This window comes from Anolis sagrei, chromosome 3 (assembly GCF_037176765.1).
Source record: "Anolis sagrei isolate rAnoSag1 chromosome 3, rAnoSag1.mat, whole genome shotgun sequence".
NCBI lineage: Eukaryota > Metazoa > Chordata > Lepidosauria > Squamata > Dactyloidae > Anolis > Anolis sagrei.
Genome location: NC_090023.1, coordinates 196,688,428 through 196,711,991, shown reverse-complemented (window position 1 = coordinate 196,711,991; position 23,564 = coordinate 196,688,428). Strand labels below are relative to the sequence as shown.

The 23,564-nt window shown below is 38.9% G+C and overlaps 1 protein-coding gene across 2 annotated transcripts in view; it reads right to left on the bottom strand.

The window, feature by feature from the left end:
* Nucleotides 1-215: 215 nt before the first annotated feature.
* The window catches only part of UROS (uroporphyrinogen III synthase), a 25,394-nt gene continuing 2,045 nt past the window's right edge, over nt 216-23,564 (bottom strand). Inside the window, exons 2-10 of one of the 2 annotated variants that reach the window (XM_060768618.2) lie at nt 22,199-22,278; nt 21,089-21,172; nt 19,577-19,673; nt 19,102-19,176; nt 10,905-10,979; nt 5,126-5,209; nt 4,565-4,650; nt 2,788-2,886; nt 216-622 (exon numbers count right to left, since the gene is read on the bottom strand). In XM_060768618.2, the coding sequence (XP_060624601.2) occupies nt 488-622; nt 2,788-2,886; nt 4,565-4,650; nt 5,126-5,209; nt 10,905-10,979; nt 19,102-19,176; nt 19,577-19,673; nt 21,089-21,172; nt 22,199-22,261 (798 nt within the window). In that variant the 5' untranslated portion in view covers nt 22,262-22,278 and the 3' untranslated portion in view covers nt 216-487. Of the gene's footprint in view, nt 623-2,787; nt 2,887-4,564; nt 4,651-5,125; nt 5,210-10,904; nt 10,980-19,101; nt 19,177-19,576; nt 19,674-21,088; nt 21,173-22,198; nt 22,281-23,564 lie in introns of both variants that reach the window. The other variant, XM_067465792.1, reaches the window with a different exon arrangement.

Below are 23,564 nucleotides of genomic sequence, written 5' to 3'. Positions count from 1 at the left end.
ATAAATAACAATGTGTGGCTAAATCCAAACCCGCCCACTTATTCAGCAACAAAATGACTTCATGACTGTTTTCTAATAATCATAAAATTATAAAATAATAGAACATATTACTACAGAAGAAATGGATGCCTACTAGTCTATATTTCTGGAAGTTGTATAGGTGGAACATCCATTCTAAAAATAACATACATTAAATACAAAGCTTAATCAAAAGGTTTCAGTTTGAAAAGTTTGTTTATTACTGTTTTTAAAAATGGAAGAGTGCCAGGCTTCACATTTAATAGGGTACAATATATAAGCAAGGTCATAGAGCCAGTCTCAACAACCAAGATTTACTCTGATTTATATTCATTATTATTATACATATAATATCAAAGTGTACAAAGACTTCAAATTCACATGAATGCTAGGAAAGGGACACATTTTTTCCAGGGACATTATTGACACTAAACTATGTCATTTCAAACATAGTGGACTTCCAAATGTATTAGCAACTCTTGAGCTGAAGAGTTCTTCTGATCCCTGCGGTGAGATCCTGTGGAATAGGGCTAGCGGCAGTACAGCTCACTTTGATTCCTTCAGCTTCCAGGGCTTCAGCTGTTGTCGGACCTATGGCAGCAAACTGAAATGACAACCACAGCAAAGAGCAGGTATGGTCAAAGTGTGTGCTGCTTGAGGCTCCAGTATCACAGGCCTCACTGGTCCCTACATTCCCTTCCATCTCTGAGTGTGATAGTACGCCTCCCAAAGAGTTCTATTGACTATTTAGCCACAGTTTCTGGGCCCAGCTGAGCTTCCCATTTCAGAAAAGCCAATCCAGATTTCAGAAAAGGAAGGTGAAATCAGAAATACTAGAAAACGTGGCAAAATGGTCATTAGCACTCCTCACTTTTGGCTAAAAGTAAACAAACAAGAACAAAAACAGGTATGTATTCAATGGCATATGTAGATTGGCCATCATCTACTGATGAGAATATGAATGAATGAATGAATGAATAAAGTTTATTGCACTAGCCATAGGCCATGACATCAACAACATACAACCTTTATAAACACACTCCAATACAAATCAAAACCCTTCAAAATTTAAAAAACTAGATCTTTAAAATTTTGCTGGCAGAAACCTAACAGTAGTATGTGTCATCCTTAACCTTCTCCCTTTCCCTATCTGGATTCCAACGAGGATTTTGCTACTCTGTCTCTGATCTTTTGGGCTGCAATTGCAAATGTGGCTACTTTTAGTGTTATATTTTTGTCATAATCTGCTAACAAGTCACCGATCGCGGCCGATTCTTGCCATGCTGCCCTTTCTTCAAGGAGTGTTCCCAGGAGATTTTTTCTGGGATCATTATACAGAGGGCAGTGTAATAGATAGTGTGTTAGATCTTCTTTATCCCCAGAGCCGCAAATGCAAAGCCTTTGGGCATGGGGGATCCCTTTGTATCTCCCTTCTAGCCAGTTTGAGGGCATTGTTTGGAAGCGCAGAGCTGTAAAGGCTTTCCTCAACACTGGTGACGTTAGATCTTGAAAATATTGTTGGCAGTATTGGTCACTCTTTAGTCTGGGATACCATGTAGAAAAACCTTGCTTTTTACTAATCTCCAAATTGCCAGCTGCATCCATCTCAAAGATTTTATCACTAATCTCCTTCTTGTCCAGCTGCATTAGAGTTGTTATTGACCCGTCAAAATACTGATGAAGCAAGGCTAGCCAGGATTGCACCCATCCTCCCCGTTTATACTGCTCCCTCAAGCATTGCTTTGCTATGCTCACCTCCGCCATTCCTAGCAATCTCTTCCCATACGAGATGATGAGTTTATGCATTCTGGCCTTAAGTGAGGGAAGATCTAATTCCAATCTTAACAGGGCAGCTGGGGTCCCAGGGGGAAGGGCTAGAAGAGCTCTTGCGAACTTGTTCTGAATACGTTCAACCTGTTCTGTATTACCTTGCCCCCAAATTTCCGCTCCGTATAACATTTGGGGTAAAATTTTAGCGGCAAAAATCTTTACTGTGGGACATACCAGGGAACCTCCCTTTGTTTTTCCAAAGGCTAGGATTGACTTCGCTGCCCTCCAGGCAGATAATTTGGCTGCCTCTATGTGGTTCTTCCAGTTTCCGTTATGTGAGAAGTGTAAGCCCAAGTATTTAAAGCTATCACACTGCTCTATTGAGTGACCATCCAATTTCCAAGTGTGTCTTTGCTTCCTTTTGGAAAATACCATCACCTTGGTTTTTGAGTGATTGATTGACAGCTTCTCTTGTCTACAAATTCTACTTAATGACCTCAAAAGGCTCCTGAGACCTATATACTGATGAGAATATATATTCAGCTAACAATGAAGTAAAGATACAATTTGGATGATCCATGCAAAGGAATCTTTCCTTTAGAAAACATCTCTCTGGTATTAAAATTAATAGCATCCATTCTCAATGGATTAATGTAATGGATGTTTCTGCTTGTTATTCTCCCAGCAACTGTAATATAATCATATTCAAAATCTCCTAACTACCTTGTTGCTAAGACACCATATGGAATATCTATAGATTATTGTGATTCTGTCTCAGTAAGTTCTGATCTGCAAAAATATGGGGAAAAGAAAGATTATTTCTACAGTACAGAGTATCTTAAGGCAACCCACGAAAAGGTGAGTGGTCACATCAGAGGTAGAATAAAGTGATGAGAGAAGGGGAATTGGAACCCCCCCCCAAAAAAAAAAACAAACTTGCAACAGCACTATATGAAATATTACATCTCCAAAAGCTGGTGAAAAAAAACCACGCTTTACCTTAATTTGGGTAGTGAGATCACCCGACAATTTCATAATCTGCTTCAGACAATACTTGACACCAGAAGGACTAAAAAATGTGATGCTCGCAGGAACACCCTGTGAAAACGCATTAAAGAAAGGAAAAGATAATAGATACTTATTTACAATGTTTGAATGGTCTCTGCTGGAGACTATAAACGGCCATTAGGGATGTTCTGTCTTGTAGTAGATGGTGCCAAGTACTAACATTGCCTTGTTGGTTTGTTCCTTCATTTTTTAGGTGGTTATTGAAGTTTGAAAAAGGCTTGTAAATTCAACAGCAGTCTCCAGCTGAGACCACTCAAACACATAATCAACAGGCTACAACCAGTTCTGGAGAATAATATGGCCCTCTCACAAGGTGTAAAAGGCTGGGTTTTGTTGACAAACAAGCAACATCCAAATCTGCTCACTTACAGTAAAATACATAACATTGACAGTAATACAGGGATAAGGCCCTGGCTAAAACCCAGATGCTAATTCTGCGCCACATCTACAATGGGAGCAATATTACATGGGCCAATAACATCAGAGGTGCATTTGCACTTTACCATTGATTTAGGATTGCCTGGATGCCCTCATACTTCTTTGAAAACCCTATCCCAGTTATATCCTACCTTGTTCATGCCCAGCATTATTTTTTAAATTTTAAATTATTACATTTGGCCTGGCCATAGGTTTTTAAATGCTTGTGTGTTATTGTTATTGTTTATTTTTTGTTTATGAAATTTATATTAACTGTTTTGTATTGATGATTTTGTTATTGCCTTTGTTTATTGAGGTACTGTGTGCTTGGCCTCATGTAAGCCGCACCGAGTTCCATTATTATTATTATTATTATTATTATTATTATTATTATTTACTTGCTCGTTGTCCAATGTGATATATGCTATCCCAAGCATGGACAAACTAAGGCCCGGGGACCAGATGCAGTCCCCTGGGTGCTTACCTCAGGCTCTCCTCATTTTCCCTATCCTCTTGGATTAAGGACATGGTGGCCCGCCATGTCCTTATGCCAAAAAGATGGGGGAGGAAGGCATGTAACAGCTGAGAGACCTCTGGAGCGCTCTCAGCCATGCTATGTCTCACCCTCGTCTTGGTATAAGGATGATGCAAGCGACCCCATCCTTATGCTGGGAGGACAGTTCAAGGAAGGAACACAGCGACTGAGAATCTTCTGGAGCACACTCAGCTCTGTCTCACCTTCTTCCCAGCATAATGCCAAGGAGGATTGGGGGAGGAGGATGGGAACGAGGATTGGGGCAGCTGCCACGTGTCCCACCTTCCTCCCAGCATAAGGATGGATGAGTACTCCCGTCCTTATTAGGATGACTCAGGCCCTCCCCTGCCCCCTCCTGGTGCCATCCTTTCCTGGGCCCTCCCCACACAGCATGTGCCCCCCCCTCCTGGCCCAGCCCTCCTGCCCGGGCCCACAATGCAGCCACAAAACAAAAAAGTTTGCCCATACCTGTGCCATCCTACGCTAGCAATGCTTCTCTGAGCTCTACATTGGACAAACCAGTCAATCTCTACACAAGATGATTACACAAATGTGACAGAACAGAAAATACCCTAATATCAATTGCAGAACATCTAAGCCTTTCTGGATATATAATACGATACATACAGGCTGAATAAGGGAATTACAAAATAATTTTGAACAAGGGATTGTGTTACATAGTGTTGTCAGACAACCTGTGCAGCATTATTATTATTATTATTTTTCAACCTGTAGCAACCAGGTAGTGTAACTCACCTCTTGTGAGAAATAATTTCTCAAGGATTCTTGAAGATCAGGATGTTGTGTAGTTTGATAAACAGTGAGAATTTCCAATGCAATCCCTGCAATATAATCCATGAAATATAATAAGGATTAAGAAGTATTTCATGAGTTTGAATTAAAACACGAGGAGCACATCCATACTGACACCAAACTAAATATTTCTATTACATTTCTACTGAACTACATGTACATGTGGCTTAGAAGATTCAGCTCAAATACAAGTAGATTAACCACTTTGTTCCTAAAAGTCATTTTTTAAAAACAAGGTCAAAGAAGAATGGCATTGGAAAAATAGAAAGTTTTCAGAGACTTCAGGTGGGAAACTTACAGGTTGAACATCCCTTATGATATGAGGAGCTTCCTTGGAATGTGGTAGAAAAGAGTAGTAGAGTTGAGTGTCATCTGCATAGAGATGTTCTCCAACTCCAAAACTCCGGATGACTGTTCTTGACAGAACGAGCAAACAAATGGAAGTGGGTGCCTTTCCTTATTCTGTTCTTTTCAAACTCAAAAGACCAAAGCTTTGTAACAAACCTTTTTCCCTGAGTATTGTTGGAAGGGTTTCCCTTTTCAGACTGCCACATGGAAACAGAAGAGGCAAAGAGTTGGGAGATTCCCCTGTTTAAAAGGAAAAGATTTAATTCGCCATGCATCTTAAGAATAAAGACCAGAAAATTAAACTGTAAAGTAGTCACATTCTAAAGTAGGAGAAGAAATTATACTGCTCTCCTGGTGTTACTGAATTACAATTTGCAATAATCCTCATCATCAGCTATATCAGCTGGAGCTATTGGGAGTTGCAATGCTACACAGTTCTCATCCTTGCTTTAACCACACAGCAAAAAGTGTGACATGTATTGGATTCTTAAAATAACTGAAAATATTTATGTTCAAGGAACATGTGAATTTCACAGAAGCTCTTTAACATCTTTTTTTTTTTTAAAAAAAGGGAAAATTCATTGTTAAGGCATGGTTCGCTAAGGCTATAAGGATTGACAAAAAGATAAATTGCCTTGGTGTGCTCAGTTTCTTTTGCTGTTCAATAGAGAGTTACCAAGCACAACGCTTCCAATCATTTTAATACGTTTTCTCAATTCCCTCCAGTCACTTGGCATTCCTCAGACTTCACACACAAACTTGTTTAGCTTTTTAAAGACTCATTCCAACAGAATACATTTGCTGCCTGACATTCTACATAGAAGGAAAGGTCACACCAGTCACAAAAAGGGACAACTACTTTGTAAAATAAGAATTCCCAAATACTATCCGGCTATTACCTTAACCTCATTTTTTACTCTAGACTTCTACTACTGGGGAGAATGATTTTTATGCGGCTATAATTCAACTATTTTCCTGTTTTTAAAATTGAAGTCCCCTTTCCCTACATATCTACCAGTACTTTGAAGACAAATCTAGCATACACATATCCCTGGAAATGCATTGCTCATGGAAGAATAATTTGTGTTGTGTTCAAGAGTACAAAAATATCTTCTGATATATTTTTATGATTCATTTATGGAATTTATTGACATGAGATGTGGATATGGATACTGATTACATCGGTTTTTAAAAGAATTGGATTTATTCATAAATGGTAAGCCCAATAACAAATATCAGCTATGGGTGCTTCCAGACAGCGTTAAAATGTAGGTTTTAACATTGGGGCCAAAAACTTCCAGGATCTGGCAGCAAGTCCACACAAATACCTGTCAATCCCAGGAAAATACTCCCCTGCTGTCCTCACACCTTGCTTTGAAGCTTACTTAGGCGATCCCTCGCTTTCCGAGGATGATTGTCTTCCAATATTCTTGTGGGTCCGTATGTGGCTGTGGAGCCCTATTCTTGCTCTGCATCTTCTTCCGCAGTGAGGGCATTGGTTTCCAGGTGGAAGGCGGTCTCGGCCGGGGTTGGCTTGACGCGCCTTCCTCTTGGCACGTTTCTCTTTTTCACCCTCCACTCATGCCTCCTCAAATTCTGCAGCACTGCTGGTCACAGCTGACCTCCAGCTGGAGCGGTCAAGGGCCAGGGCTTCCCAGTTCTCAGTGTCTATGCCAGAGTTTTTAAGGTTGGCTTTGAGCCCATCTTTAAATCTCTTTTCCTGTCCTCCAATGCTTTGAAGCAGATCAAGATGGAAGACAGACAGGGGACATCCTGCTGAAGATTTTTTAAAATATCTCCAAGATGTGCTGGACCTCATATGCGCACGTGTGGAGACCCCAATGTACACACAAGCAGATTTCTTGTCCCTCACTTTACCCAATTGTTAATTCAAGAATTAAGAAAGAAAAGAATTGTTGAAAAGAGTTCTAAACTACATTCCAATTGTGCTTCCCTTTAGCCACCTGTGTGTCTGTGGCTCCAGTTTCTGACATCTCAACCAGCTGTTTCAGACTTTTAAAACATGTGCGCTTGAGCAATCTACAAAAGGACTGCTCAAGGGGGATGGGAAGGAAGTCACGTGTTTTCCATGACTGCAGTAAAATGCGAAGGTACACATTTTTGAGATGGAATCAGGTTTTAAGCACACCCTTTAAACATGTGCTTTTCAGCTGTGAGCCCGATTCCACCCGCACTTTGACTAAACTTCATTTAGCCCCCCCCCCCCCTTTTTTTATCCCGGCTATTTCCAGGTTTTACAGCATGTTATACTGCCCTATACAACTAAATTGATCTTGCATATTCAGAGAAAATATAATTATTTCTATTTTTATTTTTGATAACCCAGTATTAATGCTGATCTTTATATAACTATAACTGTTTAAAAGAAAGACATGTATCCCAGCTCAGTGGAGTAGTATCCACTTCATCACACTAGATTTAAAAAGCCACTTAAAATCCAGTTTCTGCCTCCTGCAGAATTTTGGGGTTTTTAATTTAGTGAGGCTGTTAAAGGCTCCTCCCTAAGCTACAAACTCCAGAATTCTGCATGAGGCAGAAAGTGGATTTTAAGTCGATTCATTCTCTAGTGTGATGAGGCCCATATATAGAAATATTAATTTCTTTAGGAGTAGGGGGAGCTGGTGAAGGACAACACCAATCTGCCTGGCTATTGTGAGAAACTAGATACTAGTCTACACATTTAGTCCCATAGTTGTTGTTGTTCATTCGTTCAGTCGTCTCCGACTCTTTGTGACCTCATGGACCAGCCCACGCCAGAGCTCCTTGTCGGCCGTCACCACCCCCAGCTCCTTCAAGGTCAGTCCAGTCACTTCAAGGATGCCATCCATCCATCTTGCCCTTGGTCGGCCCCTCTTCCTTTTGCCTTCCACTTTCCCCAGCATAATTGTCTTCTCCAGGCTTTGCTGTCTCCTCATGATGTGGCAAAAGTACTTCAACTTTGTCTCTAGTATCCTTCCCTCCAATGAGCAGTCGGGCTTTATTTCCTGGAGGATAGACTGGTTGGATCTTCTCGCAGTCCAAGGCACTCTCAGAACTTTCCTCCAACACCACAGCTCAAAAGCATCGATCTTCCTTTGCTCAGCCTTCCCTAAGGTCCAGCTCTCACATCCGTAGGTGACTACAGGGAATACCATGGCTTTGGCTAGGCGGATCTTTGTTGCCAGTCTGATGTCTCTACTCTTTACTATTTTATCGAGATTGGACATTGCTCTCCTCCCAAGAAGTAAGCATCTTCTGATTACCTGGCCACAGTCTGCATCTGCAGTAATCTTTGCACCTAGAAATACAAAGAGTTCCCATAGAAGAACTCTTATATTCTTAATGTGGGCCAATCAATAACATTATGTAACCAAATTTGAAAAAAATATGTCCTTAGTTTGAAAGTGTTATTTCCTGTTTAATTGTGCTGTACTTATTTTGGAAGTAGTTTTTATGCTCTGGAAACTTCTTTGTTTTTGTGGCTGCCACAAACTATGTGAACCCCCTGTGAACTGCCCTGAGTCCCCTTTGGGATTCAGAAGGGTAGTATTCAAATGCCGCAAATAAATAAACTGAATGTGATATATTCACTGAAAAACTATAGCAAAATGTGCTGTAGGATGTTCTGCAAAAACAAAGTTTTTGCAGTTTAATAAACATTTTACATGTTTTTATGATAGAACCAATTAGGAAATGACATTTATAACCCAGGAACAAAAATCGTATTGCAGGGTGTAATTTCTAATGGCTAGTAGTCAAGTCCATGGTGCCTAGTCACAAACAGTAGACCTGAAGATGAAGGAGAATGGAGTTTGCACATCTCTTTTTGCTTGACATGCACAAGCAGCTTGCCCCACAAAATATTTATGCAAAGTGAAAACAAGATCATGTGGATTCAGTAAAAAAATAAATCATCTTTTCACATACACTCCTCAAAAGCACTTCTTGCTTCCCTTTAGGTAACTATTCTACAGATTTGCATCCTTATAATGCAAATACGAAGGAGCGTCAAAAAGTAATGCCCCCACAGCTCCTGGACTACCTATGCTTGATATGATAGAGGTAACCTTACTCTACTTGTCTTTTCTTGTTCCAATTGACTGAGTAGAACCAGGAATCTGAAGCTAAAAGAAAGAGTTGTCATTGAATGTCATTGAAAAGAAGGTTGTGCACCTAAGGAAATCCATAATCGAAGAACGTTTATGATTTGATCCTTTCTGACTTTTACCTGTTTGGACCTACAAAAGACAACCTTTCAGATTCAATGACCTGAATGACATTAAAACAGCTTTAAAGTCATGGATCATGAAGCAAAACCCTGATTTTTTTCCAAAATGGTTTTGATTCCTGGGTTAAAAGATGGTGCAAATGTGTACAAACTGGTGGTGGCTGGATTGAATGGTAGGTTTGCGTGGAGGACAATTCAGGTTATGATCTGCAGCAACTTCTGCTGTTGGCCATCTGTGGGGGTTCTTTGAAAGAGATTTTCCTGCTTCTTGGCAGGGAGTTGGATTGGGTGGCCTACGAGGTCTCTTCCAATTCTATGATTCTATAGACATTTTAATGACATAGGAGGCAAAACGTTTCGACTCACCCACATACATTTATGATTATTCATTATTTTTATTATAATTATTGCTATCTTTTCTCCATTGAGCTCAAGGCAGCTTTCTTCCTTCCTGCTTTATCATCACAACAACTCTATGAGGTCAGCTTGGCTGAAAAAGAAGGACAAGCTCATGGGCACCTGATGTATTTTACAGTTAGTAGGGGACTTTAAGCTGGACCTCCTAAGCCCAGGTCCAACATCTCAACCTCTATATTGCATTGGCTCTAATTATTTTTATGTGGCTATATTTATGAGCCAAACTATGAATGCTAGGAATATGTTCTCATACTAGATGGCTTTTAACTGGGAGAAAAGTAGAAAGCATAATTAAAAATAAAGTGCAAAATCCAACTAACGGTCTCAACCTACATTAGACCCACCGAACCAATGGTAAGTTCGTTAAGTCACTATTGCTGTAATTTGCATTAATTCAATGTGTCTACTCTTGTTGAGACTACTGATTGGGTTTTGGCCAAACTTTTATTTGGGGTTCAGGAGAAAAAGAACAAAACACTGTTTGGGATGTTTGTTTTAAATGCTACCAACACATTCTTTCCTTTTAATCTTAAGCTCCCAAGGTTCCTCCAGGGGCATAAAATCTAATAAAATCAGACCAAAGACCTTATTAGGAGTCTGGACAGATTTATCTGAATAACCTAATTGCAAACTGAAGCTTTATTAGGCACCACAGATATGTCAGTAATAAATCACAGGAAGCAACAAAGAACTTGAGGCAGAATATAGAGCAGTATTTTCTGAGATAAAAGCAAAATATGCTAATAGAAATCCCACTAAGACCTGTGTCAGTTAATTGAAATGCCAATGTGATATTTTGAAAAGTAATGCTAATCCTTTTAGAATTGTGTTTAGAAAAAATGAGCACCAACTTGATAACTCTAACCAATATAACAAGCCATAGCCTTGGCAGTATTATTTTCTTCCCACGATCAACACAGAGGCATTAGAGTCTCTGTAAGATTTGTCTTAAGAAAAAGGTTGACACTACCTATTCAATTAAGGAGATGATTCCTATATTGGTTCACCCACGCAATTCAGCCAAAGTCAGGTCTAAAGACAAGGAAACTGGAACAACAAATACAACTGGGTTAGAACCCAATTCTAAAAGCCCATTCTTCCCATGGTCAAACACAGCAAGGATCAACAACCATTTAAAGTCACTGTTGTCGACCTGTCTAATTGACATCTGAAAGAGGAAAATATGATCCTATTTTTGTTTAAAGGCCCATTGTGATTGGTCAAAAATAATGATAAAGTAAGAGTGATACAGTAAATAATCCAGTTACTGAAATGCATTTATCTGCTTACGGGAACATATGTATCCAGAGAGTTTTTCAGCATTCCCAGAGTTTTCTCCTTGTGGTCTAAGTCCAAATTCAGCTACTAAAGGATAAGAAGAAAATAATAATTAAGGTAAGACATATTTTTTACAAAGTCAATGAAGAAATTCATGTTCAAAAAATACTTCCTGAGATTATATTTAATCACGGAATCTTTTAAAAAGGAATTTACGAATGAGAAGTAGAATGTGTCATTTCAAATGCTTGAAGAGCTACATTTATTTATTTATTCTATCTCTATCCCGCTCTTCCCACCCATGCAAGGGACTCAGAGAGGCATATATAATGGGAATATTCAATGCCGTATATACAATAACAGAATATACAATACACCAATGCAATAAACAATTAAAACATAATATCCAGCCCTAAGGATGTCATTTAAAATGGACAATAATGAAGTTGCAGAGTGATAAGTTAAAACTGTGGTCCACCATAGTCCCCTTCCACACAGCTGAATAAAATCACACATTTTGCTTTGAACTGAAATATATGGCAGTATGTACTCAGATAACCCAGTTCAAAGCAGATATTGTGGGATTTTCTACCTTGATATTCTGGGTTATATGGCTGCATGGAAGGGCCCTTAGATTAGCTTCACTGAACAGTTACAGGAATCTGATACCACTTTAACTACCACAGTTCCATCCCATGAGATCCTGGGACTTGAAGTTTCATGAGACACTTATAATACTCTTCTAAGGCCCTTCTACCAATGCCCTAAAATGTGGAAGACACCAGGATAAAAGGGGATGGTAGCTAAATAACGGTTCACAAAAATGCACGCTGATTCGGATTTACAGTTGAAAAACATGTCCTAAAAAGGTGCTCTTAAAACCTGATTTTGGCCGGAAAATAAGGATATTCACTTGACTGTATATCCCTGCAGTCAAGGAAAACATGTCATTTCATTTCTGTACACTGATATGGACTCCTCCTGCACTTGTGTGCATTTTAAAATCCTGAAACAGCCGATCTGGATTGTAAACAAACGGAGACACAGACACACAGGTGGCTAATTGGAAGCACAATTGGAAAGCAATTACAATGAGAACTCTGCAACCATTCCTTTGTTCTGATCTTTACAAAATTAAACAGAGCTTGAATTTACAGTGGAGTGAGGAGAGATAATAAGAAATCTGCTTTTGTGTACATTTAGATATCCGCATGAGTGCAAATGACGTCCAGTGCATCTCAGAGTCAATTAAAAAAAAACTTCCACCGGATGTCTCCTGTCCATCTTGCGGATTTCTAAAATCTGCTACAAATGAAGGTATCAGGACAGCTGGGGACCATTTACCAGTACTGATTTATGCCCCTCTTATTTGTCTTGCTTATAAGTGCCCCAGAGAACTCTAGTGCATCACTAAATAACAAATTGTAGGATTCTGTAGCATGCAGCCATGGTAATTAAAATTGTGCAATAGAGTGTAGACTGAGTGTAGCCTCAGTTTACATACTACTTCTACACATACTTATTGGATCATTCAAACACCATGAGAATATAGGGAAGAATATTTGGATATATTGGGGTGGGTAACTTCTAATACTTTTTCCCTCCAAGAAGGAAGTTTAGAAGTCATTTCTTTGTAAATAAAGGAGATGGAGTAGATTTATCACTGCTTCAAATGTTGGCCTGCCGGTCTTCAGCAATCTGGCAGCATTCCTTTTATAATATGGAATTGTGTGTCTCGTGTCCTCAAAGGAATTCATGGAGGAGAAAGATGCCCCAAAATTCAGCCTAAATGCAGTGTTAATAGACTTGGTATCACAAGGTAACAAGAAAAACCCCTCAAATATATTGTCTCACAAAGCTCCAAAACAGAAGAAAATAGAAAATTGCCAATAACCTACCAATGGCAAATGGCCTAGTCAACAGTTTACTGTTACCTACCGCAGTGAAATGTACACACTTGTCACAAATCATTAACTCAAGATATATTTCACTATAGCTTTGCCTGTCAAGAATGTCCCCAGTTAGTGCTGTTTAGTGAGAAATATAGCACAGCCAGGGTTTCAGGGGGAAAATTAGCTGGTGGGCAGCATGAAGCCCGCGAGCTGTGAAGCCATTTGTGTAGCTTGTCAGAGTTCCTGATGAAATCATGAGAATCTAACTCAAAAAAAGAAGAAAAACTAAATCTCTAAGCATTCTGGAGGTTGTGAAAACTGAGATGTCACTGTCAACATACCAAATGGTCACAATCAGACAGATCGGTGACTTCAAATTTAATTCTTTTGATATCATCTGTTCATAGTCCTTTGTTTATAAAATTATCATAATGATCCAAAGCAGCTTAACTAAAAATAATAATAACATAAGCCATAAACACTATATTTATTGTAATGATTCATATCTGTGTACTCTAACATTCATCAAGGAATGCCAGCAGGGCCCTTTCCAGCCTTTGACTCTTTTTTTTTTTTTTTGGTTTTTTTGCAGTTTGTATCTTAAATGCTTTGGGTAACATAAAGAAATATCAAACATAAATATTTAAAAATAAAATCAATTCTCTCCACACAAAAAACATCATAGTGCCAGAAAACATCCTCCAAATGTTAGAATTAGGAAAAAGATCTCCTTAATGTAAGGTAGACTGAAACCGTAGGACTTTAAAGGTTAGAAAAATAGCCCCAGCAATTTGAACTGCGCCTGGGAGACTATTTATAGTCAATGCAATCAGCTAGGAATTGGAATTACACATACTTTACATCCTATTAGAGAAGCAAGATGCAGTTAGAGCATTTTAAAACAGCAGCAACTTTGCCAAAACAGACTGCAAAAAGATATTCCAAAATAAAAACAACCAGAATTACAGCCCTTGATCTACTACATTATATACAATACACAGCAGCCTTTCTCTAGACCAGAGCTTCTTAAACTTTTTTTACTCATGACTCCTTTCCATCCAAGATTTTTTTTTTTGCATGACCCCGGATAAATAGGTACATAAAATAGGTATAAAACCCAAATCTTTATTGATAACAAACCAGCATTTGCAAAGCTGATTTTCCTTTTTATGAAGTACAGCTGAAGCATTTGCATCAGAGTCTGCTGAAAACACTGCATGTTGTTGCTTACAGATTCACATAATGTCAAAAACAACCACTAGGTGGCATTCAAAAACGTTTTACTGTTGCCAAATGTTTTGTGATCCCCATTTTTCAATTAAGGGGATCTCATTTGGGGGTCGCAATCCATAGTTTCTATAGCAGCCACCAAAAGTGCTTTCTATGTCCTCACTATGTGCTTTTCCAGAATTACCATACATTATCATATATCAATTGACGTCATGACTTCATGGGCAGGTTTGGAGGGGGGGCGGGGCGGTGGATTTTAATGAGGACCGTGGTAAAGTTGGAAGTAATTTCATGAAAATGGAAAGATCTCTGTGCTTTCTCAGGTGGCTAGTTATCCCTAGCTGATGCCATAATTTTCCACCCAGGCATTCAAAAACAAGCCAAGGCAGAGAAAATACAGAATGTTGGTGCTTCTTCTAGGTTCTCCAGAATGCCCTTCCAGACAGGCCTTTAACCCATTAACTGAGGTGTTCAAATGACATCTCAAGTAAATCCAAATTAATCTGTAGTAACCTGGGAATTCTGACTACTCCAGATTAAATAAGTAACTGGAAAGATCCAGACCTCAATGTAATGTCCAGATTTTTCCAGGTGTGGGCCCTGTGAGGCTTAACTCCCAGGACCATTTCCACAATCCCAGGGATCACACCCCTCAATGAACCCAGTTCTTCATGCTCCTGGAGCCCAAAGGAGCAGGATGGCACCCTCACACTCTTCTCCCAGCCCCTCATTTAGCCCCTTTCATTGAAAGCTCCTGGTGTGTCAAAATTACATGTCAGGTGATGGGGGGAGAGGAGGAAAATGTAGCCACCCCCTCCCTGCAGAGGTTTGGGAACTAAGGGCCCTTCCACACAGCCATATAACCCAGAATATTGAGGCAGATGATCCACAATATCTGTTCAATATGGATTTTATGCAGCGGTGTGATAGGGCCCTAAATCTCAGTTCCTTCTAGGACTAGGTGCTTGCCTTTTGCTACTCAGAGAAAGAGATGGTTCTTTTTAAGATATTAGAGTTATGGTACAATAATTACATTGACCTGTGCACCTTGCCCAGTTTTTCTGGGTTAGTTTTTGGAGTAAAATCTCTAAATTTATACATTACATACAATAAGATCCAGCATTCAAAGACTGCAGGACTTCACTGGCCCTTACCAGCAAAGAAGGATGTGCACTATCATTACTCCATTTCATCTTCATTCAACTTTTGACTATTCATACCTCTCAAATTGATTTCTATTTCCTAATAGTGACCTGCACCACTAAACCTGAACTTACAAAATGCTTTGAGAAAGAAAATCAGGATATTGATGATACCAACTTTAAATTCTCAGATATGTCCCAGATATTTTCATTCATATGTTAAGTAGAATAAGATGTAAATGGCTTGTACAGAACACCAATTGTCCCCATTTTCTCTGTAGATCTTGAAAAAGACACCATCAACCAGGAAAAAATGTCTTTGGTCTTAAGATAGACTTAGAAGGGTCAATAACGTTAGTTGGAGTCAAGAATCTGCTCTATTATGTTGGTTAAACATTACTCTAGCCCATCATTTAAATATATCTTCTGAGTCCAGGAAGATTTTTTTCTTAAAACAGTCTACTTGTGAAGATACTACTCTACCTTTTAAAGATACTACTCTACCTTTTCAGTCACTGAATTTTTTTTTAGAAAAAACCCTGCCAGTTTCTTCCACCACTATTCAGCCATCATATCAAAAGTTTATGTGTATATATGTATATGCAACGATAGCCAGAGCCCAAGGGAAAAATACTTAACTAATATATTCCCTAGCACACACCCACACATTCCTTCGGCTGTTATATTGCTCACAGCTGGTCACCAATGTAAACTGGACTAAAGACCGTTCAGCCGTTGCCACCAATTTGATGGATCAGAGTAGAATATTTTATTTTCTAAGGCTCCAACTGGACACCTGTCACAAAGCTCAATGTGTACTGTGGAATTACTGCCACCACTCAAATAGATCTGAGAATTTAACTTGATGTTATGCCTGAGGTAAAGCTTGTTGTTTCCCAGCCCTTCCTTTAACTCCCTTTAAAGTGTCTGAGGTCAAAAGATGTTAGAGATTACTGGAACAGGCCTAATGAAATGAATCAACGTGAAGACTCTATGGAAAGTTGAACTAGAACAAAGTTTATTTATATATACTGGAACAAACAACAAAACTCTTCTTAGAGTTACACAAGCGTAATGGTTAGCACAGCACAATCTTCTCAAACGGTTGCTAAGTCCTAACAAGCTTACTGGACTCCCCAACTGGGTATCTGTTCTTCAACATGAGCAAATTCCCTCTGACAGACTAAACCTATCTGTCCCAACAGCGTATCTAGCTTTCCTAGAATACCCTGTCCTTAGAGAGAGTAAACACAACCAGTGTGTTTCCACCCACACCAGTTCACAGGCGGCTATTGACCCTCCAGGCCACTCTATAGCCACACCTGCCTTTAAACACTCTCCCTCAGGAAATCTTCAGCTCATTCGAAAATCCACCCTCTCCCTTCAGATCTAAAATCCAATCTCTCTCTCTGTCAGAAGCTGCCTGCCTTTTTTCCCACTCACAGCTCCAGCTCCTCCCATCTGTCCTAGCCAATCCTGGGATAGCTAAACTCCTCCCCTCTGCTGATCTGACTCTCCTTGTATTTCCCTCACCAACATGGAGGCCGGCTTACTGACTTTTAGGTTTCGGCTTCGGCCTACAAAGGTATGAGTCCATTACAGTATACTTCCCCAGAAGTACTGTCCTAGCCTCAGGTAAAATTAATAAAAACTTATCCAAAATTGTGATGATGCTAAAGATAATGTCAGGGATTCCCTGGAGGAACCCCCAAGGACCTTTACATTGATAAATTGTAACTGGATTCTAGCTACAATGTCCTTCCAAACGTATTCAACTGGAAGGATTATAAAACCTCTGGACTAAGTTTGGATTTTGCTTGGACAGAATCCAGGGCTGGCTTTGTCAAAAGGCCTTCTATAACTGTTCCTGCTTATGCAACTTTTCCCTGCTTTTCTGCTGAGCTGTTTTCAGGCTCTAATAATTCCATCCTTCCAGATATTTCAGCTCTCTAGGCAGCTTATAATAATAATAACAACACTTTATTTGTACCCCGCTACCATCTCCCCAAGGGACTCGGTGCGGCTTACATGAGGCCAAGCCCGCAATACATCAATAAACAGAACATCAATAAAGTAAAACATAAATAAACAATCAGTGCAATATAAATCATAATCACATAAACAAAATAGAAAATAAGCAATCAACAGTGACATATAAACATTTAAAAGCAAAGCCTGACATAGCTCTAAATTCAACAGTGCCCATCAAACCGTATATAAACAATTTCATTGATTAAATATCTTGCAAAAAATCGTATCATCTTATAAGCTATTTATTTATTTATTTATTTATTTATTTCCCCATCGGATCCTGAAGCTTCACAGAAGACCATGGACTTCATCACATGCATTTCTATACATTATGAAACACGTGTGATGCAAGCCCATCACGACACAAGCTTGTACAATGGATTCCAGATAGTTCACCATTTCTATTGTGTGTTTCTTTCCTATGCTTCTTAAGTTGATTGGCTATTCACCTCTTTTTTAAATTCCCCAAATAGAGATGTGTTAAACCGCGAAATTTAACGTGTGATGGGAATTCTCCATTGTCCGCTTGTAAAGGTAATGATGACGTTACCATTGTCTGCTTGTAAAGGTAATGATCTCGGAGGGAGGAGCCGAGATGGGTAGTGTAGTATCCTATCTTTCGCCATAATTTTTAGAACCGAGGAGGAAGGAACAGTATTTCATATCTTTTTTTAACAATGCAAATTCAATAGTTACCTTTTGAATTGAGAGGTATCTGTACTTATAAATTGTACAGTCTATAGTCTAATATAGAATAGAAGAAATCCAATTTAATGATTTCACGTTGAAATGTAGTTCTGTGAGAACAAACACAGAGGATTTCTTAAAGTAAAAGAAAACGGGGTATGAGACAGTGGGAGGAGAATGTCTCCTGTGTGATGAGAAAGCAAACTGAGAATTTGAAAAGAAAGCTGAACGAAGGGAAACATGTGATGGGAGTAGGAAAATCATTCGTTTAATTGCCAAATGTGGCGTTGCAAAGCTTAAGGGAAAAACAATGATCCCCATTACTTATTGCATGAGATGAAGTCCTAAAAATGTGTGTGTGTGAAAACACTATTATAAAAAGACCTAGGTCAAGCATCTCTAACTGCGGCCCTCCAGCTGTTTAGGCCCCCAACTCCCAGAAGTACTAGGCAGCTTGTTCAACGGTCAGGAATTCTGGGAGCTGGAGGGATACAGTATGAAGATGTCTAACTTAGGTTATAACACCATTCTCACTTATCTGGAAGTAAGACCCATTTATCTCAATGGGGCTTATTTCCAAGCAGGCATGTGTAAACGTGCACTTTGAAAATATCAACATACAACATAAAACAAAGATAAAAAGCATAAAAAAATAAATATTTAAAGACTGTCAAAAAAAAAAAAGGAGTTTCCAGTTAGATATGGAAAGAAGCCAAGAAGACTGCAATGAGAGTCATTTCTCAGTCTAGATTTCCCAGTTATTTCTTCTTCATTCTTTGTTCATATTTGTTATCACCATCCATATATATGCACACATAAAGGTAAAAGGTTTCCCCTTGACATTAAGTCTAGTCATGTCCGCCTTTGGAGGGTGGTGCTCATCTCCATTTCTAAGCTGAAGAGCCAGCGTTGTCCATAGACACCTCCAAGGGCATGTGGCCAGCATGACTGCATGGAACGCCATTACCTTCCTGCCAGAGAGGTACTTATTGATCTATTCACATTTGCATGTTTTCGAATTGCTAGGTTAGAAGAAGCTCACCCTGCTCCTCAGATATGAACTGCCAGCCTTTCAGTCAGCAAGTTCAGCAGCTCAGTGGTTCAACCTACTGCGCCACCAGGAGCTCCAACTTTATATATATATATTAAAAAGTTGTATTTTGATAAAACATGGCACATCGTATTTTATTAAAACTTACACAGGAGCTATTTTAAAATGTGGCTTACCTAGTCCAGCTGTAGCTTTTCCAACTACATAAATTGATTTGGTGCTCCATTTTTCCCTCAGATAATTTTCCCAATCTGTAAAATATTAAATTTAGTGTTGGTGGTAAAGTAAAAATATTGAAATACTGAAATATTGAAATTCTGACATTTACACAAAGTATTGCTTATTTTGAAAATCTGTGTGTGTTCAGCAAAATTGTAATATCCACCACTATGTTATAAATACCAGTGACTATGCAAAACAATTTTTGTTTACTACAAAAAAGCAATTACCGAATATAATTCAAAAAATGTGAGTATTCAGCAGCCACTTCCCTTAGGGAGTAGGTATTTACAACTCTGTTCTAAACAGAAAGCAAAGAACATGAGTGCTGATTTTGCTTATGCGCTCTTGATACCCAAAAGTGTTATCAAAGCTAGTGCATTATCCTAAAATGCTTCATTTAAATATTGTATTGTTCAAAATTCCACCTACCTTCTTTATTAGAATGATTCTTCAGACATAATTTAATAGCTTCCACTGCTCTCGGACTCGTAAAAATTAGTCCAAGATATTGTTCAGGATGAGAAAGCTGTTCACCAGCAAAGGAAGAAAAAGTGACAGAGAGAAAGTGTGAAAGAGAATGATTACATATTAATATAACTGACAAGATTTATTTTGTAAAATAAAATATGATAAAATAGTAATTTACAAAAATAGTTTTAATTTTTAAAGGAAGGGACGTGAGTGTCCTTGATGATATACTTAATCAAAATATTAATACAATCAACAACAATGTGAAGTTTTTGTTTATCTTAGTTCTGAGTTCAATAGCAGCATGAAGAGAAAATAAAATAAAAGCCCCATCTATACTTCCTCTTAATCAGCAAAAGTTGAGATTAGTTTCAGGATGAACATCTGCACTTTAAAATCCAATTTAAACACTATATATGAACTTGGGAAGTCTGACTTGGCCACGGTAGTCCACGCTCTGGTTACATCCCGTATAGACTACTGCAACGCTCTCTACGTGGGGTTGCCTCTGAAGACTGCTCGGAAGCTTCAAATGGTCCAACGATCGGCAGCCAGGATGCTAACAGGAGCAGTACTTAGGGAGCATACAACTCCTCTGTTGTGCCAGCTCCACTGGCTGCCAATTTGCTACCGGGCACAATTCAAAGTGCTGGCTTTAGCCTTTAAAGCCCTAAACGGTTCTGGCCCGACCTATCTGTCCGAATGCATCTCCTCCTATGAACCAGTTGGGACGTTAAGATCGTCTGGGGAGGCCCTGCTCTTGGTCCCGCCGGCCTCACAAGCACGTCTGGCGGGGATGAGAGACAGGGCCCTCACAGTAGTGGCCCCCCGGCTGTGGAACGCCCTTCCTACAGACATTAGATCGGCCCCCTCCTTATTGGCATTCCGGAAGAGAGTGAAGACCTGGCTCTTCGAACAGGCTTTTAACTAAACAGTGCAATTAATTGTTTACTGGAATATGCATTAATGGACAACGAGATCGGATGCTGATTCTATTGATGAGACGTGATGGATTGTTGTTTTGCTGTATTGTTGCATTGATGTTTTTGATGTTAATTAATTGATACTACTGTTTTAAATGACTAATGATTTTGTACTGTGTCGCTGATACTGGTTGTTAACCGCTCTGAGTCGCCTGATGGCTGAGAAGAGCGGTATACAAGTAAAGTAAAGTAAAGTAAATAAATAAATAAATAAACTGCATTCTAATAATCTACACTGCCATATAATCCAGTTCAAAGCAGCGAATCTGGATTTCATATGGCAGTGTAGAAGGGGCCTCAGTCCCACAAAACCATGGGAAAGGTTTGCCTTAGGATCAACATATGTTGGAAACGACGTAGAGGAACACAACAACAAAGCTAAGTACCTAACCAAATAAGTGCAGTACAGAGGAAAGAAAAATATTGACGCATAATTTTTGCAAATATGCTCTCACCAGCAAGAAAGTGTAGCTAATTTGGATGAACTTACTTTTTCAAACAATGTCTGAAGAGAAATAAATTCAAAAGCTAAAACTGGAATCAACGTTGCTTCAAGCCCATGTGAACCCAACTCCTACAAATGAGAGTAAATAACAATGGTTTTGTGATAAATGATTAGCATTGACATTAACACTCTTGAGTCATTCTGGAACTACTTAAAACTAGAAAGTTATCTTTGACTGCAATCCTATACCTGCTTACTTGGATGTCCATGGAAACCACTGGACTTATTTCTGAATACAAATGTATAGACTGATGCAATTACATGGTAACAACAACATGTTTTGAAACAAAACACAATAGTTTATATAGAAACAGTGTATAATATATTTAATGGGACATGAGAGAAGCCTCCCACAAGGATGATAAAAACATCAAATCATCCAGGCGTCCCCTGGGCAACGTCCTTGCAGACAGCCAATTCTCTCACACCAGGAGTCACTCCTGACACGACTATATATATATATATATATATATATATATATATATATATAGGAACGAGGACCAAAGTAATGCAACTATGCACAACACAATTGCAACAATACAAAAAAACCAGGCCCTTAAGGAGAGGAGGATGATCCAAAGGCACTGCTTCCAAGCTGCAAGCTTTCTTCTCCTTGGATTTCTTTGAGAGCATCCCAATCCCTGCATATTTCCAATTTCCTATTCCTGCAACTCCCAGCAATCCTACAGATAGATAGATAGATAGATAGATAGATAGACAGACAGACAGACAGACAGACAGACAGACAGACAGATAGATAAATAGATCAGGAGGACTGCTGGGAGTTGCAGTCCAAGAATAGGTAGAGAAGGAAGAATGGAGAGAAAGAGGAAGGGAAAGAAATGGGAGGGGAAGAAGGAAGGGAAGAAGAAGAGAAGGAAAGAAAGAAGGATGGAGAAAAAGAAAGAAAGAAAAAAGGGAAGGAAGGAAGGAAGGAAGGAAGGAAGGAAGGAAGGAAGGAAGGAAGGAAGGAAAGAAAGAAAGAAAGAAGAGAAAGAAGGAGGGAAGATTGGCCACAGCAACGCATGGCAGGTACAGCTAGTTAGTCAAATAACATTTTCTAAGGTTTTCCAATCTTATACTAAGGATACTTACTTCTATATATGGATCTGGCCCATTTTCACTTTCTTTGGGATCCTTCAGCAACAGGACTTTCATTGTTTACTGAAGAATGGCTAGAAAAAGCAGGAATACAAATGAAAATATATCTAAATTAGATCTAGAGGACTCGTCTCTATAGGAAGTCTGTACAGTTGAGGACCTCAAGAAATAGGAAGATTAACAGCTTCACCAAAGTCTTCTTTGTCGCACAGTGAGTAAGCAGTTACTATGCATTCTCTGGGAAGGAACATCTACTCTGATAAGGCGAACAAAATGCATGTTGGTTTTAAATGATATGTTCCTCTGTCCCAAGGGGAGAAAAGATAAGAAAGAAATGCATTTGTTTTGCTTCTTAAAGTAACACAGTTCTAAATCCTATTGCTTATCCCTATTACAGAAAAACCATTGGATTCGATGCTGAATTGCAAATCGACATATCGGTAAATCTCATTGATTCAATGGATCTTCTCTAGCTGAGATTCAGGTAATTATATTTTAGCAACCAATATATAGTAGAAATGACAACCTCTTCATACTGTAGAAATTCAACACACTCACAGAACTTCACACACTCGTATACACAATTCATTTAATGGTTCCAATAATATTTTCTAGTACAAATACTGTTTAAAATGTTTGCATGTGAGTCACCAAGTGAAAGATTTACAAGCTACGGTGTATTTTACTGCCTCAAACAAAACCCACCAGGAAGCTCCACTACAACTCATTCGCTATAAAGTGTGGTTAAATGCCATCCAGTTGATTTTGGTATATGGTGATCCCAGAAATGAGAGATTTCCAAGGCTCCTTCCACACTGCCACATAGCCTAGATTATCAAATTAGATAATCCAGGTTATCTACTATGAACTGAATTATATGAGGTTCCTTCTACACAGATCTATAAAATCCAGAATATCTGGATTATCTGCATTATATGGCAGTGTAGACTCAGATAATCCTTGTGGTTAAATGCCATCCAGTTGATTTTGATATATGGTGATCCTAGAAATGAAGGATTTCCAAGGCCCCTTCTACACTGCCATCTAATCCAGATTATCAAATCATATAATCCATATTATCTGCTATGTACTGAATTGTATGAGGCCCCTTCTACACAGATCTATAAAATCCAGATTATCTCGATTATCTGCATTATATGGACTCAGATAACCCAAACCAGATAATGTTGATTATCTGCCTTGATATTCTGAATTATATGGCAGTGTAGAAGGGGCCTGAGTCTACACTGCCATATAATCCAGTTCAAAGCAGATAGTCTGGATTTTATATGACAGTGTAGAAGGTGCTTGAGTATATCGATCTGTATTGCAGTCTCCTTTTATTATTCCAAGTTTTATT